The following is a 15,218-nucleotide window of genomic DNA, read 5'->3' as shown; positions in this document are numbered from 1 at the left end:
GAATATACTGTGTATGCAGTATGTAGTGTGTGTAGTGTGTGTGCAACATATAAATGACTGTACCTCGTATGAGTGATGTGATCCCTAGCTTGGTTACGAAGATATTATCCAGCTCCTCGCTGCCGGTGAACAGTTCAGCCACCACATACAGGTTAGGACACACTGTTCGGGCCACATCCAGCATGAACTGGTCAACCACAGCAAGGCAACACACCAAAACCAGTGCAGACAGTGCAAGAGAGGAGGTTTGGGGGAAGAGGCAATAAAGGACAGAGGAGTAGCAGGAGGAAAAGGAGGAGGAGGAGCAGGAAGGATATGTGTGTGAAGGGAAGGCAGCCAGTTAGTGATAACATGAACACAGAGATTTGGAGCCAAGAGATAAAAAAAAACAAAAAAAAGAAGAGAGGAGATATTCGGGTATGAAGGGGGAGAATGCAGAACAATGCAGTGAAAAGAGAAAGAAAGAGACAAAAACATACAAGTTAGTTCATGCGTAAGAGTTGTACCTCGTATAAGGCTGCTAATTCCCAGCCGGTTCACAAACACATTGTCAATGAGCTCGCTGCCTGTAAACAGTTCAGCTATCACATACAGATTGGGTCTGACCGCTCTGGCTGCATCTAACATGGCCTAGACAAGACAATACACCAGCAGTACAGACAGGGAGAAAAGAAAGGTTACTCTTCTATAAAGTATGCATCTGCCTTTATACACACAACCAAGGCTTGGCTTCAGTGACAGATGTACTAACGCTTTTGCGCCCACTTCAAGCGTATTTGTTTCGCAACGTACGTCAATACGTGCCGAAGTAAGGAAGTGGCAAATTGCGCTTTTCCGAAGTCATACATATGCATTCACGGGAGGGTCAAAGGGAAAGTGGGAGATTCCCATAAAGAGATGGGAGGGGAAGTGTAAAGTGCGCCTAATTATACAGTACAGGCCAAAAGTTTGGACACACTTTCTCATTCAATGGGTTTCCTTTTTATTTTCAGAGTTTCCTTTTTATTTTCATGACTATTTACATTGTAGATTCTCACTGAAGGCATCAAAACTATGAATGAACACATATGGAATTATGTACTTAACAAAAAAAGTGTGAAATAATTGAAAACATGTCTTATATTTTAGATTGTTCAAAGTAGCCACCCTTTGCTTTTTTTATTAATAATGGAAAAAATTCCACTAATTAACCCTGACAAAGCACACCTGTGAAGTGAAAACCATTTCAGGTGACTACCTCATGAAGCTCATTGAGAGAACACCAAGGGTTTGCAGAGTTATCAAAAAAAGCAAAGGGTGGCTACTTTGAAGAATCTAAAATATAAGACATGTTTTCAGTTACTTCACACTTTTTTGTTAAGTACATAATTCCATATGTGTTCATTCATAGTTCTGATGCCTTCAGTGAGAATCTACAATGTAAATAGTCATGAAAATAAAGAAACACACTGAATGAGAAGGTGTGTCCAAACTTTTGGCCTGTACTGTACTGTGCGGTGAAAATTATCTGCCTCTTAAAAGCAGGTGTAAACCTGGATGCAGGTTTCCTCGCATATGCCTCCTGGTTGAAATGGCAGCAGTAATCAGAGCAAGACGAAGACATAGGCCGAGGAGACGAGCTGAAAGGATTTTTGCCACAAGGATCACACTTTTTCAGTTGATTGAACACGAACTCATTAAGCGTTACAGATTAAGCAGCCAAGCAATATTACAGTTACTGGAAGAAATCAAAGAGGACATCGAATCTCAGACTCAGAGTTCACATCCCATTCCAGCAGTTGTTAAACTCTTCGCTACATTACAAATATTGGCATTAGGATCATTTCAAACAGTCATAGCATCAGCAGTGGGAATATCGCAGTCTGCACTCAGCCGTATCATAGCACCAGTACTTAATGCTTTGCTACAGCGCAATTTACGGTGTAGTGGGCGGAGAAAGGCTCTGATTACCCCGATCAACTGCAGGTTTGGTAAATACGACGTAAGCTGAAGTATCACAGCGTGCGCTTTCTGCGGGTTGGCCATGGCGTCGATAACGCTACGTTCGCAAACGGACGTACATCTGGCCCTGAGTGACCAGTTTGCAATCAAAGTAGATGTTCCTTTCCCACTTTTACCATTTCTTCAATAGGGGTGGGATGAAATATCGATAGCAATATATCGTTGTCCTTATACGTGTGATAGGAGAATCGATATGCTGGCGCCAAAATATCTATATTTTAATTAATTTTAAAAAAGCCGATTACCCTGCTCCTAGCGGGTAGGTGCGATAGACAAATGCTTCAACCTACTCCTTTTCGATCAGTATTGATCAGAAACAAGTTAAGATGACACTGTATGAATTAAGGTGACACTTTGTTTAACCATTTATGTTATGTATGTGATGTGTATCTATGTGATTGAAATAAACTAAACACATAATTTGATTGTATACATGCTCGTGAGATAATGTAATAATATATGACAATACCTCAGCTACATGTAATGGTGTCGAGTGGCAGTTGTCCAGTCTCACTCCATGGAAATATTTGGCTGTGATTTCAGTGTATTTCTGCATGTGGGCCCACAGGTACGGGCAGTCCTCGGGCCCGTTGCCATAGCGGAGTTTGACACTGTCACCCCAGCATACCAGCTCCCGACGCACGTACACGTTGGAGCCTATAAGGAGCATGGGCACAGACCAATACTGATACAAGGAATCACAGCCACATGTCATCAGTGCAGACTGTTCAACATGAAACCTGAAAATGGCTCATTACATTCAGATTCTTGAGTCCCTATTAATGGACACAGAAGTTCAAACGTGTTTTATCCCATATAAAAAGCCATGTGTAACAGGCCTGATAACGATAGACAAAGGGACGAATAGTTACAGTATGTTTATACAGTACAGGCCAAAAGTTTGGACACACCTTCTCATTCAATGGGTTTCTTTATTTTCATGACTATTTACATTGTAGATTCTCACTGAAGGCATCAAAACTATGAATGAACACATATGGAATTATGTTAAAAGTATATATAATAAATACTGAAAACAATAGTCTTATATTTTAGATTCTTCAAAGTAGCCACCCTTTGCCTTTTTGATAACTCTGCAAACCCTTGGTGTTCTCTCAATGAGCTTCATGAGGTAGTCACCTGAAATGGTTTTACCTTCACAGGTGTGCTTTGTCAGGGTTCATTAGTGGAATTATTTCCCTTATTAATAAAAAAAGCAAAGGGTGGCTACTTTGAAGAATCTAAAATATAAGACATGTTTTCAGTTATTTCACACTTTTTTGTTAAGTACATAATTCCATATGTGTTCATTCATAGTTTTGATGTCTTCAGTGAGAATCTACAATGTAAATAGTCATGAAAATAAAAAGGAAACGCATTGAATGAGAAAGTGTGTCCAAACTTTTGGCCTGTACTGTATGTATGCGTTTACGCGATAACAACTAATTCCTTTCAACGGCACAAATTGTTTTGACGTGCGATTAACGCTAGGGCTGGGCGATACTGAAATATACGGATATATATACTGAAAGATACCGACTGTAGGGTTTACATTTGGAGTTTTTTCACAAATTTAGATTTACAATTACATTTTAGATAAATAATCATCATCAGTAATGTGGATTTAATGACTAAGTGGGTAAAGGCAAATAATAGAACATCTAGAACAGTCTGGTAAGTTCAGAAAATGACATCATTTTACTGTAATGCAGCCTTTAAAACCAGGATAGATAACCTTACAATATATTATATATATTACAATATCCAAAATCTAAGACGATATCTAGTTTCATATCGCGATATCGATATAATATAAATATATTGCCCAGCCCTAATTAACGCACAAAGAAAGAAACCTCCTTGAGCAGAAATGGATACAGAAAAGGGTGTTTTGAACGGCAAGTTGAGTTTCAAAGCCCTTCCAGATGGTTCTCTCCACAAGAATAAAGTTTTTTGTACTGATGATATGAATTGAGTTACCACCGGAGTACGTCCAGTCTCAAATACCACTTGAAAAATATCCCTTTTTAAGTGCAACTAGAACAGATTTAAATATATATATATAAATAATATAATATGTTATAATAATAATATAATGCAAATAATTTAAGGTTAATTGCAAGTCAACTTTGGACAATAATGCAATTAATCGCGATTAAATATTTTTAATCGATTCCAATCCAAATTTATTTAACAGTTGACCAAAGTGCTGTACAATCAGAAAATAAAAAAACTTAGAAAGAACACAATGAACACAAAAACAACAAAAAGTCAACAGTTTAACAGCAAAATTACTATAATCTAGAAAGGCAACTATTCTAGTGTGTTTAAAAGCACAAAGAACAAAAATATGTTTTGAGACAGATTGACAGCCCTAGTTTATTTATTCCTCTGTACTTATAGTTTCTGGACCTGACCTGTTTGCTAAGAAGTTTAATATACATTTATTTACCTGGCTCGGCAAAGTTGCGCAGCGGATCGTCACTCATCACCCAACCGTTGTGAGCCAGGAAGTGACACGTCTTGTCTGGCTGGTCGAGCAGCTGCAGCTCCTGCTCCAGAGTCATGACCGGATATGGGAAGGTGAAATACCTGAGACCGAGAGATAAAACCACTGAGATCCACAGACACTCAGCCTCCCATCACATTAGGCACAATCATGAAACTCATACACCTGCTATCTGTATTGGATGAAGCTATCGCGGTTGTATCCGGCATTACTATGCGTCTTTATTACCTCAACTGTTTCAATTCACAAAAGATGAAGAATTTGTCTCGAGTGACTGGCATGCTGCATACAACATTAGAGAGAGAGCTGATTTGTGCAAATTCTTTCAAAAGGACTGAAGATTGGGCTAGTTAAAGGGTGCTCCAAGCGATGTTGGGTGATGTCACTTCCTGTTGACATTCAAAGTATTGTCAAACAAAACAGGGGATAGCTCGCCCCTCCCTCCTCCTCATCCCGTCCCCTCCCTTCCGCGCACTAACCCACCCAACCCCCACCCCCAAATCCTTCTTGTCGGTTATTGGCTGGAACACCGTTTATGTTTGGTGGCATATGCGCCGATACCGGAGCTCGAGCACCCACGGAAAATACCGAGCACCCACTGAGCACCCGCGTGTGCCAGACTGCCAGTAGGCTACATTCATTTAAAATTAAACATTGCAATTGGTTTCTAAGTGGAGCGTCTGTCATAATGTGATTGGTTATGTCGCTGTCAGTCCCCTGCGCCATATCCTATCCACCAATCACAGCGTCTCTTGAAAACGCCTCCATACCCCACACCACACACACACACACACACACACACACACACACACACACAGTGCGTGCATGTGCGTTAGGTAATCAGTGTGAGAATTTAATTAAATGGACAGATTTGTTATTAAAAAAAAATAAAAATCAAACCTATTGATGCAAGTGCATCAACGACATCCACCACCAGTGCAGAGAGTTCTTAATTTCCCACGAAGCTGATCGCGGTTGATACCCCAGAATCGGTTACTGCGCACTAGATACAGCGCACGGTTGTGGTGCTCGTTAGGTCAGCGGTAGTTGCTGGTCTAGTTACCCCAGAATAGCTGACTGTGCGCTGGATACAGAGCACCATCAGGTCAGCGGTAGGCCTAGTTGGTGGTCAGTTAAACTTTGCATCTCCATTTCTATCTGTATTTGTGAGAAGTGGCGCTGTCCTGAGTTGAAAGATAGCCTACGTTACAGCTTTATTATCGAGTTAATAGTGTGTTTGTATCGGCCGCTGTCCGTTTCCTAAGGTTCTGAAATGCAAAAGATTTTTGACTACTTTTTTTTTTTTTTTTTTTTTTTTAAAAAGGGCATGCGCCCGTGAGCTCCCACGGAGGAAAACATAAATCGGCGCCTATGTTTGGTGGTGCAGGTTGGCGCAGTTTGTTTTTGTTGGCATTTGTGGAGCCTGGGCTGTCCACAGAGGCTGCGTTTTTTTTACAGTGTGTTCAGGGGACAGGCAGCTAGCAGATAGTGAGGAGATGTTTTTTACAGTGTGTTCAGGGGACAGGCAGCTAGCAGATAGTGAGGAGATGTTGCATGCTAATGCCAAGTTTAATTGGACTCATTGACAGAAGGCAGAATAAAAAAAAAAATCTCTTCTGTATGTATGTATTAATGCCTCCCACACACTGAAGTTGCAGTAGTGTAAAGTGGTTCTCTGTAGAATCCCACATTGTTCAGTGTAATGCAACACTACAGACTAATGAATGGCATTGATTCTTCCCAGCTAGCATCTCAAACTTATAGTAAATTTGACCTACAAAGTAGAACGCTGTCTCTCTTCCATCTTTCCATCCCTTCACCTCTCTTCTTCCTCCATGTATTATATCTATCCCATTCTTTCCCTCTCTCCTTACACCAATATCTTTAAATTCGTTACCTGGTAACCATAGGGTTTTTCCTGCAAAGGGGACCGAGTTTGGGGCCGTGGTCTGCCAGACGCTCGTACACTACGTTTCCCACAATACAGTTGGCAGCCTTGAGGAAAGAGAAGAAGAGGAGGAACATAACGAACACTGACTGATGCACAGGGTACATTATGTATTTTGGGAACACTCAACGGGTCTCCAATTCCACACTTTGTGCAAATACTAAGCAGAATACACATGTTCTAAGGCTTACAGTATAAGATAGTAATAGTACACTGTTTTGGTAGTTACAAGTAATAAATATAACTGACATGAGACATTTCCAGTATCTGTAAACGCATCTCACCCCTGACACCACTGAGAACCTGAGGTGTCAGGTTTGGCTCCAGCTGGCTCCCATGTGCACTCACACACGGTTGTTCAGACATCTCTGACCTTACTGCTTGGTCACTGCTTGGTCACATCATTCTGTACGCCTGCACTCTAATTATTATTATTTATATACAGTACAGGCCAAAAGTTTGGACACACTTTCTCATTCAATGCGTTTCCTTTTTATTTTCATGACTATTTACATTGTAGATTCTCACTGAAGGCATCAAAACTATGAATGAACACATATGGAATTATGTACTTAACAAAAAAGTGTGAAATAACTGAAAACATGTCTTATATTTTAGATTCTTCAAAGTAGCCACCCTTTGCTTTTTTCTTTATTAATAAGGGAAAAAATTCCACTAATGAACCCTGACAAAGCACACCTGTGAAGGTAAAACCATTTCAGGTGACTACCTCATGAAGCTCATTGAGAGAACACCAAGGGTTTGCAGAGTTATCAAAAAAAGCAAAGGGTGGCTACTTTGAAGAATCTAAAATATAAGACATGCTTTCAGTTATTTCACACTTTTTTGTTAAGTACATAATTCCATATGTGTTCATTCATAGTTTTGATGCATTCAGTGAGAATCTACAATGTAAATAGTCATGAAAATAAAGAAACACACTGAATGAGAAGGTGTGTCCAAACTTTTGGCCTGTACTGTAGGTGCAGGGGTTAAAGTGGGATCCGGCAGGTGGGGGAACACTAAGATCAGCAGCGGGCAAACGAGGCCGTATGACCGGTCGCTTAGTATTTAAAGGCTATTTTTAAATGGAGTTCGACGCAGTCACTCCACATAAAACACACCGGTGCTACATTCACACCAAGCGAACTTCACGGAGAACAATGAGGGCAAAACAGCATCACCGATCTGTTTTAACAGAATACACTCTGTCTGTCTAGCTCAGGGGTCGGCAACCTTTACTATCAAAAGTCAAGGTTTTTAGCCAATAGTTTAAAATCTGTCTGGAGCAGCAAAACATATATGAGCCTTATAATGAAAGTGACAGCCTATTGAGTCTAAATTAGCCTATCAACATTCCTAGTATGTCTAAATGAGCATTTATTAAAATGGTTATGTTTGTTGCCATTTTTATTGCCCTGTCTGTTGACCGATTGATTCAATTCTCAAAAGTGGATTTGCTCTGCTCTGCTTTTTGCAGCAGTTCTGAAATCACTTTCTCTCTCAAACCAACTTTTTTTTTTTTGTAAATGCAGTGTGCTTGTTCTGGAAATGGCTTTCAATATGACTTTTTTTGGATTTGGGTTTGTAATCCATAGCTAGCCTACAGAAACTGAAGACCGCTATTGAGGTTTAGCAGAATTTAGAGGATAGGGGTAGACACACATTACGTAGGCTATGACACACATTTTAGTTGACTGAAATGTTACGTAAATGGAGACTGTAAGAATGACTCCATATAGTTTCTTGTCAAAGCCACATGGAGCCACTGGAGAGGGGGCTAAAGAGCTGCATGCGGCCCCAGAGCAGCAGGTTGCAGACCCCTGGTCTAGCTCAACTAAAAACACCCGATCTGCAGCGCGTTACATGATCGGTTACCGGTTCAACTGACGTTACCAGACGCGACTCTCCTGCTGTTCTTACATGTAACATACATGTGAACTCACCACAGACAGTTGCCTTGTTCATGGACTCATGGCGTTGCACCGCTGACAATGAACAGGGAAACGCTGGAATGGATATTTGGCGTTATTTAAAAAAAAAAAAAAACGAGAAATTATTCTGTAACACTTTACTTGAAGGTATCTACATAAGAGTGACATGACACGGTCATGACACATGACACTGTCATGACCACATGAACCCTAACCCTAACCCTAACTAACTTGTCAATGACACTTACTAAAAGAAGCGTTATGTCATAAACGTTGGACTTGTTTATAATGTTTAGGACACATTCATGACAGTGTCTTGTCACTCTTATGTAAATACCTTCAAGTAAAGTGTAACCAATTATTCTTATTACCATTAGATATATGTACTTATTAATCAAAAGGTGCTGGAACTGCGTTTCGGATCGTTCTGGCCCACTTTAACCCCTGTATAGGCGCCATCGGCAGTAACCGTGCCTACAGTACACACTCCCCTACCTGCTCCTGATGCTGGTGCACAATGTGGAGCTTTTCTTCATTCAGCTGGTTCACTTTCTGTCTCAGCCAACCACAGCACTCCTCAATGTGCTCTGGGGAGGAGCTAATGGAGAGAGAAGTATCATAAAATATAAAAATACCACTACTCTACATTCTGCAAAGTGCTACATACATATATGTATACATACTGTACATCATTGTACACAGAAAGAGCCTGTTCACACTTGTTTCAATGGTAGGAAATTGCACGGGTAAACAGAATGTGTGTACTGCATGCATTTTTGATTTTCTAATTTATGATTTATGGCTAACAATGGAACACCAACCACAGACATAATCCTGCAGTCAACTTTAAAGTTGTCATGTTCAATGTTATCTGAAGTCATATGCTGAACATTGTGAACAATATTGTGCCGATTGCTGATGTTCAACGTTTACGTTTCTTTTGTTTCAGTGTATGGGCAGTGGTTCTACACTTCAAGTGATTAGCTGATATTTTAGAGCTGGACATGCCAGATTGCAAGTAGAAGAGAATAATATTAATTGAGTTAAAAGCATTGAGGCTAACTAAATGGATTTATTAGGCAGGAATATACAATATCTCCAAATGTATGGGAACAAAAGCTCATTGAGAAACGGTTAACAAAAGCAAGGGCCTTTGGCAGTGATCCAAGCGCATGTTATTTTAAAATTTTCATGAACTGAAGTAACAAACAAAACAGACATCTGAAATAATGTTATAGGGGTGTGCAAAAAAAAAAATCGATTCACATTCGTATCGCGATTCAAGCTCTACCGATTCAAAATCAATTCATACAATTCCAAAAATAGATTCATATACATATATATATATATATATATATTTATTTTTTTTTATTGTATGTCTACTGAAATCACATGGAAAAAGTAACTAAACTGACACACTGGGAATCGTTTTTTTTCGATATTGAATCGAATCGTGACATTTTCTGAATCGTGCACCCCTATAATGTTGTATAATCTTTATATGTTACCAAAGTTAAGAAAACAACACTTGCCTGGTTGTCAGACATGAATTAATGAAAGAACTCAAAGAACCACTAAAACTGAAAGTCTGAAAAGTAACGGCCATAACTTGAAGTTTTGAAAACGGACCTGTGAGGTACAAAGGTCTCCAGAGCAGAGTCCATGTCCACTGTGCTGCCATAACGACGGTAATGTGGGTCCTGAATGATCCTCAGACCCTTCTTCCCCTCGGTCTTACTGTGGTCTGGCTTGGTGCCTGAAAACACATACACGCAAAGGATAATTTAAGTCTGTTAAATAGCATCTAAATCAAATGTCTCTATATTAGCACACTAGCAGTTTTCTAATTGATCAGTACAGCAGGGGTCACTGACCAGCAAGTGTTGCTATCCATTTCGTCTAAAGGCTCTGACACACCAAGAAGAAATAGGCCGTGCAGTTGCTGAATCTGTCTGTTTTTTTGATTGACAAAAGGTCAGTTTGAAAGATTTTCGTCAGATTTTGAGAGGCGTTCATCCCGCTCGTCATTTCTGGTAAGTGTTGTAACATGAGTGCACTGATTCGCTAGTCAAGGGCTAGCACTCCACCAATCAGATTGGTCATTGAGTCCGACTGCCCGCCTTCCGATTCAACGTGTCAAATCGGCCGAAATGAACGCCGACGGGTCAGAACACACCGAACAGACTCGAGTCACCGACCTCGCCAGACTGTCCGACGGCCAATAATCGGGCTGGTGTGTCAGCGCCTTAAAAGGGTGATAGAATGATTATATAGGGTATTTCACACTGTTCCTTATGGTCTCCTAATGGGGTATGTAACATTGGTTGGGCTGAAAATGGCCTGGTTGATATTTTATTGGCCCTTATGCATCCCTGTGTTTTGGCCCTATTTGTAACAAGAGCTTTTCTTCCAAATATGGTATGGTTATGAATATTTAGATGAGCTGCGCGCTGCTTGGTTGAGCGACTTGCCATACGCACACATTAGAGACGCGCGCCGATTGGTTGAGCTTATCCCCAATACACACACATTAGAGACGCGCGCTGATTGGTTGAGCTTATCCCCAATACACACACATTAGAGAAGCATGTCCGATACTAGGGCTGCAACTTACAACGATTATTTTCATTGTCGATTAATCTGTCAATTATTTTCTCGATTAATCGATTAGTTGTTTGGTCTATAAAATTCAGAAAATGGCGATCAGTGATGACGTCCTCAAATGTCTTGTTTTGTCCCCAACTCAAAGATATTCAGTTTACTGTCACAGAGGAGAGAAGAGACTAGAAAACATTCACATTTAAGAAGCTGGAATCAGAGAATTCTTCCTTCTTTTTTTTTTTTTTTTTAATAAAAAACAAAATGACTCAAATCGATTATCAAAATAGTTGGCGATGAATTGAATAGTTGACAACTAATCGATTAATCTTTGCAACTCTATCAGATACAACTCAATCGAATCATTTTAATGCTTCAGGCTTATTTTTCCCCTGTTTTACGCATGTCATTCCAACAATTGTGTATTGGGGTCTAAGTGCTGCCAAACACAAGCGTTCTGTGCCTGAACACATCCTGTTTATGCACTGAGGCTGCTGCTCTGTGCTGACATGCCTTTGAAGTGTTGCAACCATTACAAAGTGCATACTGTTTTGCAGTTACACTTCAGTACAGACCATTTAGCAGTAGGGTCCTGAACTGCTCCACAGCAACGTCCACTTTGACCTGGTAGAACTCCCACAGTTTGAGCTGAGGGTACACGTCCTGCCACAACACACTACGGATGGCCTGAAACACACACACACACACACACACACACACACACACACACACACACACACACACACACACACACACACACACACACACACACACACACACACACACACACACACACACACACACACACACACACACACACACACACACACACACACACACACACAGAGAGAGAGGCAAACACACAAATGGTCACTATTATTATTCTCTTTTTGATTCCTTTTTGGGCACTTCCGCCTTTAATCACTAGGACAGCTTAGATATGAATGGGGAGAGAGAGGGGGAAGACATCATAGACTGTTAATATTAATGGACAATGCATCCGGTTCGGCCAAATGCCTTAAAGCTGCATTCTCTCTGAATTCCAGCAGGGTGCGACACGTGCGGTTGCAAAAGGAGGTCGGTTTGTGTAGAAGTGTATGAGAAAGTGTCCCACTTCTCACTTGATTTATTACCTCAGTAAACATCTTCTTAATGAGTTTATGGTCTCCATCGCTAGTCTTAAGTCTTCTGCGATACAGAATGATGTTCATTTCTTGAATTATGGTCTCGTTGATTTTAAAATCGGCGATAAAGCAGGGGGTGTTTTAGGGCGTGGCTACGATGTGATTGCCAGTGAAAGTGTGTAACGTAACGTAGAGTGTAAGCAGCTCCTCCCTCACTCCTCCCTCTCGTCTAAAATCGTCACATCCACAACCAGGATGGCTGCGTCTGTAACGGCAAACTCGACGACTCACAGCAGATCTCCACAAACCAATGGGTGACGTCACACATGCTCGGCCCATTAATATTATACAGTCTATGGAAGACATGCAGGAAACTGCAGCAGGTTGGATTCGAAAGCCTGGGCCCCTGCTTCAAGGAATAAACCTCTACATATGGGCGCACACTCTACCAACTGAGCTATCCGGGCGCTCAATAATCCATATTAATGAATGAGCCTTTTTTTTTTTACTTTACTGTATTAACTATAGCTTTCATGGCCTGCAAAACATTTCCGACCGCACTTGAAGGCAGCTTCATTTCACGGAGATAGAAAAGAAACGAGCGAGTGCTTTGTTGTTGCAGGAAACAGTCAGCTGTTCCACAAACACCCGGGCAGTTAAGTGCTTGTGTTTGGTGTTTTAAAACTTTCTTGTGGCAGGGATAGAGGCAGCGATGTTTCCTGTTTACTGTACGGGACTCTCACACCCCCTCAAAACAGACTGAGAAGTCTGATCGCCGGTTACATGATTGGCCACACGTCGTGTTGCATTTCTCCAAAAGTTGAGTAGGTCTCAACTTTTCGCCGCAGGCCGCTGCATGTTTTTGTTGGCTTCCCCCCCCACCTTCCCTGCAGCTCCCAGCGCTGCAGGTTAAACGCATTTGAAATTAATGGGCAGATCTTCCTTTTCGCCGCACCGTCTGGTGGCCGACGCAGGCAGTGTGAATGCGCGCTAACTTATGCTGTCAAATGATCTATAAAGCCCACTGGTTGTCACATGTGTATCCCCTACAACTAGGGGTGGGAATCACCACAGGCCTCACGATACGATATCATCACGATACTTATGTCACGATACAATATTATTGCGATTTTAAAGATATTGTAATATTCTGCGATATATTGCAATTTATTACCTTTTTTCCAACTTCAAATTTTTCCAAATTTCAAATTATGTCCCCAAAAGAAAACTGTCAACATCTGTTTTGTCTAAAAAGATACATTTCTCTGTTTGTTCATCTCATTTCAATTGTATTGCTGCAAAATGGGATTGTCAAGCAGACCAACACATATATATAATAAAAGATCGATACTTGGCGTCTGTGTATCGATACGGTATTGCCACGGAAAATATTGCGATACTATGTTGTATCGATTTTTTCCCCCACCCCTACCTACAACGGTCATGAAGTGTGTCATGTCTACTCTTTCTATAGTCTGCACACAGGGTTCAACATTAGCACCATCTAGCTAGCCAAATGCTGGTAAAATATGCAAGTGGCTGGTAGATATGCTTCACCCACCAGTCAAAAAAACAATGGTAATGCTATTGAGTGGCTGGTAACATCTGAACATTCACTACCCATTTGGCTGGTGAACGAAAAAAATTATTTTGAACCCTGTCTGTACAGCTGTGCAGTGCGTGTCCAGCTGAACTGTGTTTACTCACATTCAGATGGCTCTCGTTGGTTATATCAGCAGGAAGTCCTTTAGCTTCATAGCGTCCCTCTGCTACTCTGGTTGTTAAATGCCACAGAGCTCTATCTAAGACCCAGGCTGGTCGCAGGTGGGGAGAGTTCACCAGGTTGTACCCACACTCTGGATGTTCTTTGATCCACCCACTGTTAGCAGCTGCAAAAAAAACAAGAGGAACGCTGAATCAGAATCACCACCATTTAGTGATTTAATGATATAATGCTGGAACACATACTTGAAAATAGTTGGCAACAACGGTGAGCATGAGCCAGAAAGGAATCATCAGAAACTCTAACATAGTTCCCTAGATTGAATAGCATTTATAACCGAAACGCCAATGAAAAAGACATAATTGAATTTATAGTCTTTGTTGAAAACCGAATTGGTTTTAAATTATCATGTTGCATCCGCAATAGTCTCTCATAGCCAGACCTTCCTCCACAGTGCTGCGGATGAGGGTCTGGCGAGTCCACACAGCATTCCGGGATGGGAGAAAAAACGTGCTCTGGTTTATTGGCATTTCTTTAAACCAATCACAATCGTCTTGGGCGGGGCTAGGCGCCAGAAGGAGCCACGGTGCCGCTGCAAAATAGCCTCAGGAAGGAACTTGTTTTGGTGGAACACGTGTACGTTCAAAAGTAGTTTTAGTCGTGCGAGAGAAGACTCAGATAGGACAGATAGTCTAGCTAGCTGTCTGGATTTACCAGTTAACCGTAGTCCTCAGAAATCCACCAGAGGTTAGAACGGCAACACAAAAAAAGCAGAAAGTAACGGACATCCAGCCGAAAATAAGGGACATTCGGCAGAATTTCCAGCAGCATCTGAACAATCCCGGAAATAAAGTACACAGACACAGACTGCTGCATCACTCTGAGACTGCCACTAGCCAACCAAATTGCACACTGCCCGTTGTGCAACAAATCATAATGGTCGTTATAATATGTGCAGTAAGGGCAAGCCACCTTATCACGAAAATCCTTAGTTCTTTGGCTTATAAAAGAATACCTACGTTCATTTTATGTTATGTTGAAAGCCAACCACGGAGGATTTATTTTTTTGACATGATAAATCTCGTATATTTGAATGAAACGTGAGGATCTCAGCGAGTGCTTTTTCTTACAAACGAGTCACAATCCTCCTCCAAAAGGCGACAAAGGATTCCGAAAATGAGCGAAGGAGTCGCCATAACGGAAATGCTTGCCAACCCTGCCTTTGATCATAATGTCTAATCATACAATTCTATATGTTCAGCAGCAGAGCATGAACCAGCCTGATTTAGAGAGTTTAGAAAAGGCTACCATATGGAAGAAGAAAAAAAGACGTTTGTAGAGATCTACAGATAGACTGACCACTCGGTCAGTCTCTAACCTT

General features: G+C 41.1%; 1 protein-coding gene across 2 annotated transcripts in view; it reads right to left on the bottom strand.

The window, feature by feature from the left end:
- LOC120568216 (glycogen debranching enzyme-like) overlaps positions 1 to 15,218 on the bottom strand; it is a 58,144-nt gene that overhangs the window by 27,365 nt on the left and 15,561 nt on the right. Inside the window, exons 6-13 of one of the 2 annotated variants that reach the window (XM_039815572.1) lie at positions 13,822 to 14,003; positions 11,566 to 11,677; positions 10,022 to 10,148; positions 8,888 to 8,990; positions 6,408 to 6,505; positions 4,454 to 4,593; positions 2,471 to 2,658; positions 507 to 630 (exon numbers count right to left, since the gene is read on the bottom strand). In XM_039815572.1, the coding sequence (XP_039671506.1) occupies positions 507 to 630; positions 2,471 to 2,658; positions 4,454 to 4,593; positions 6,408 to 6,505; positions 8,888 to 8,990; positions 10,022 to 10,148; positions 11,566 to 11,677; positions 13,822 to 14,003 (1,074 nt within the window). Of the gene's footprint in view, positions 1 to 63; positions 188 to 506; positions 631 to 2,470; positions 2,659 to 4,453; positions 4,594 to 6,407; positions 6,506 to 8,887; positions 8,991 to 10,021; positions 10,149 to 11,565; positions 11,678 to 13,821; positions 14,004 to 15,218 lie in introns of both variants that reach the window. The other variant, XM_039815571.1, reaches the window with a different exon arrangement.

Source organism: Perca fluviatilis, chromosome 11, assembly GCF_010015445.1.
Source record: "Perca fluviatilis chromosome 11, GENO_Pfluv_1.0, whole genome shotgun sequence".
NCBI lineage: Eukaryota > Metazoa > Chordata > Actinopteri > Perciformes > Percidae > Perca > Perca fluviatilis.
The sequence above is the reverse complement of the archived record's forward strand: the minus strand, read 5'-3'. Positions and strand labels throughout refer to the sequence as shown.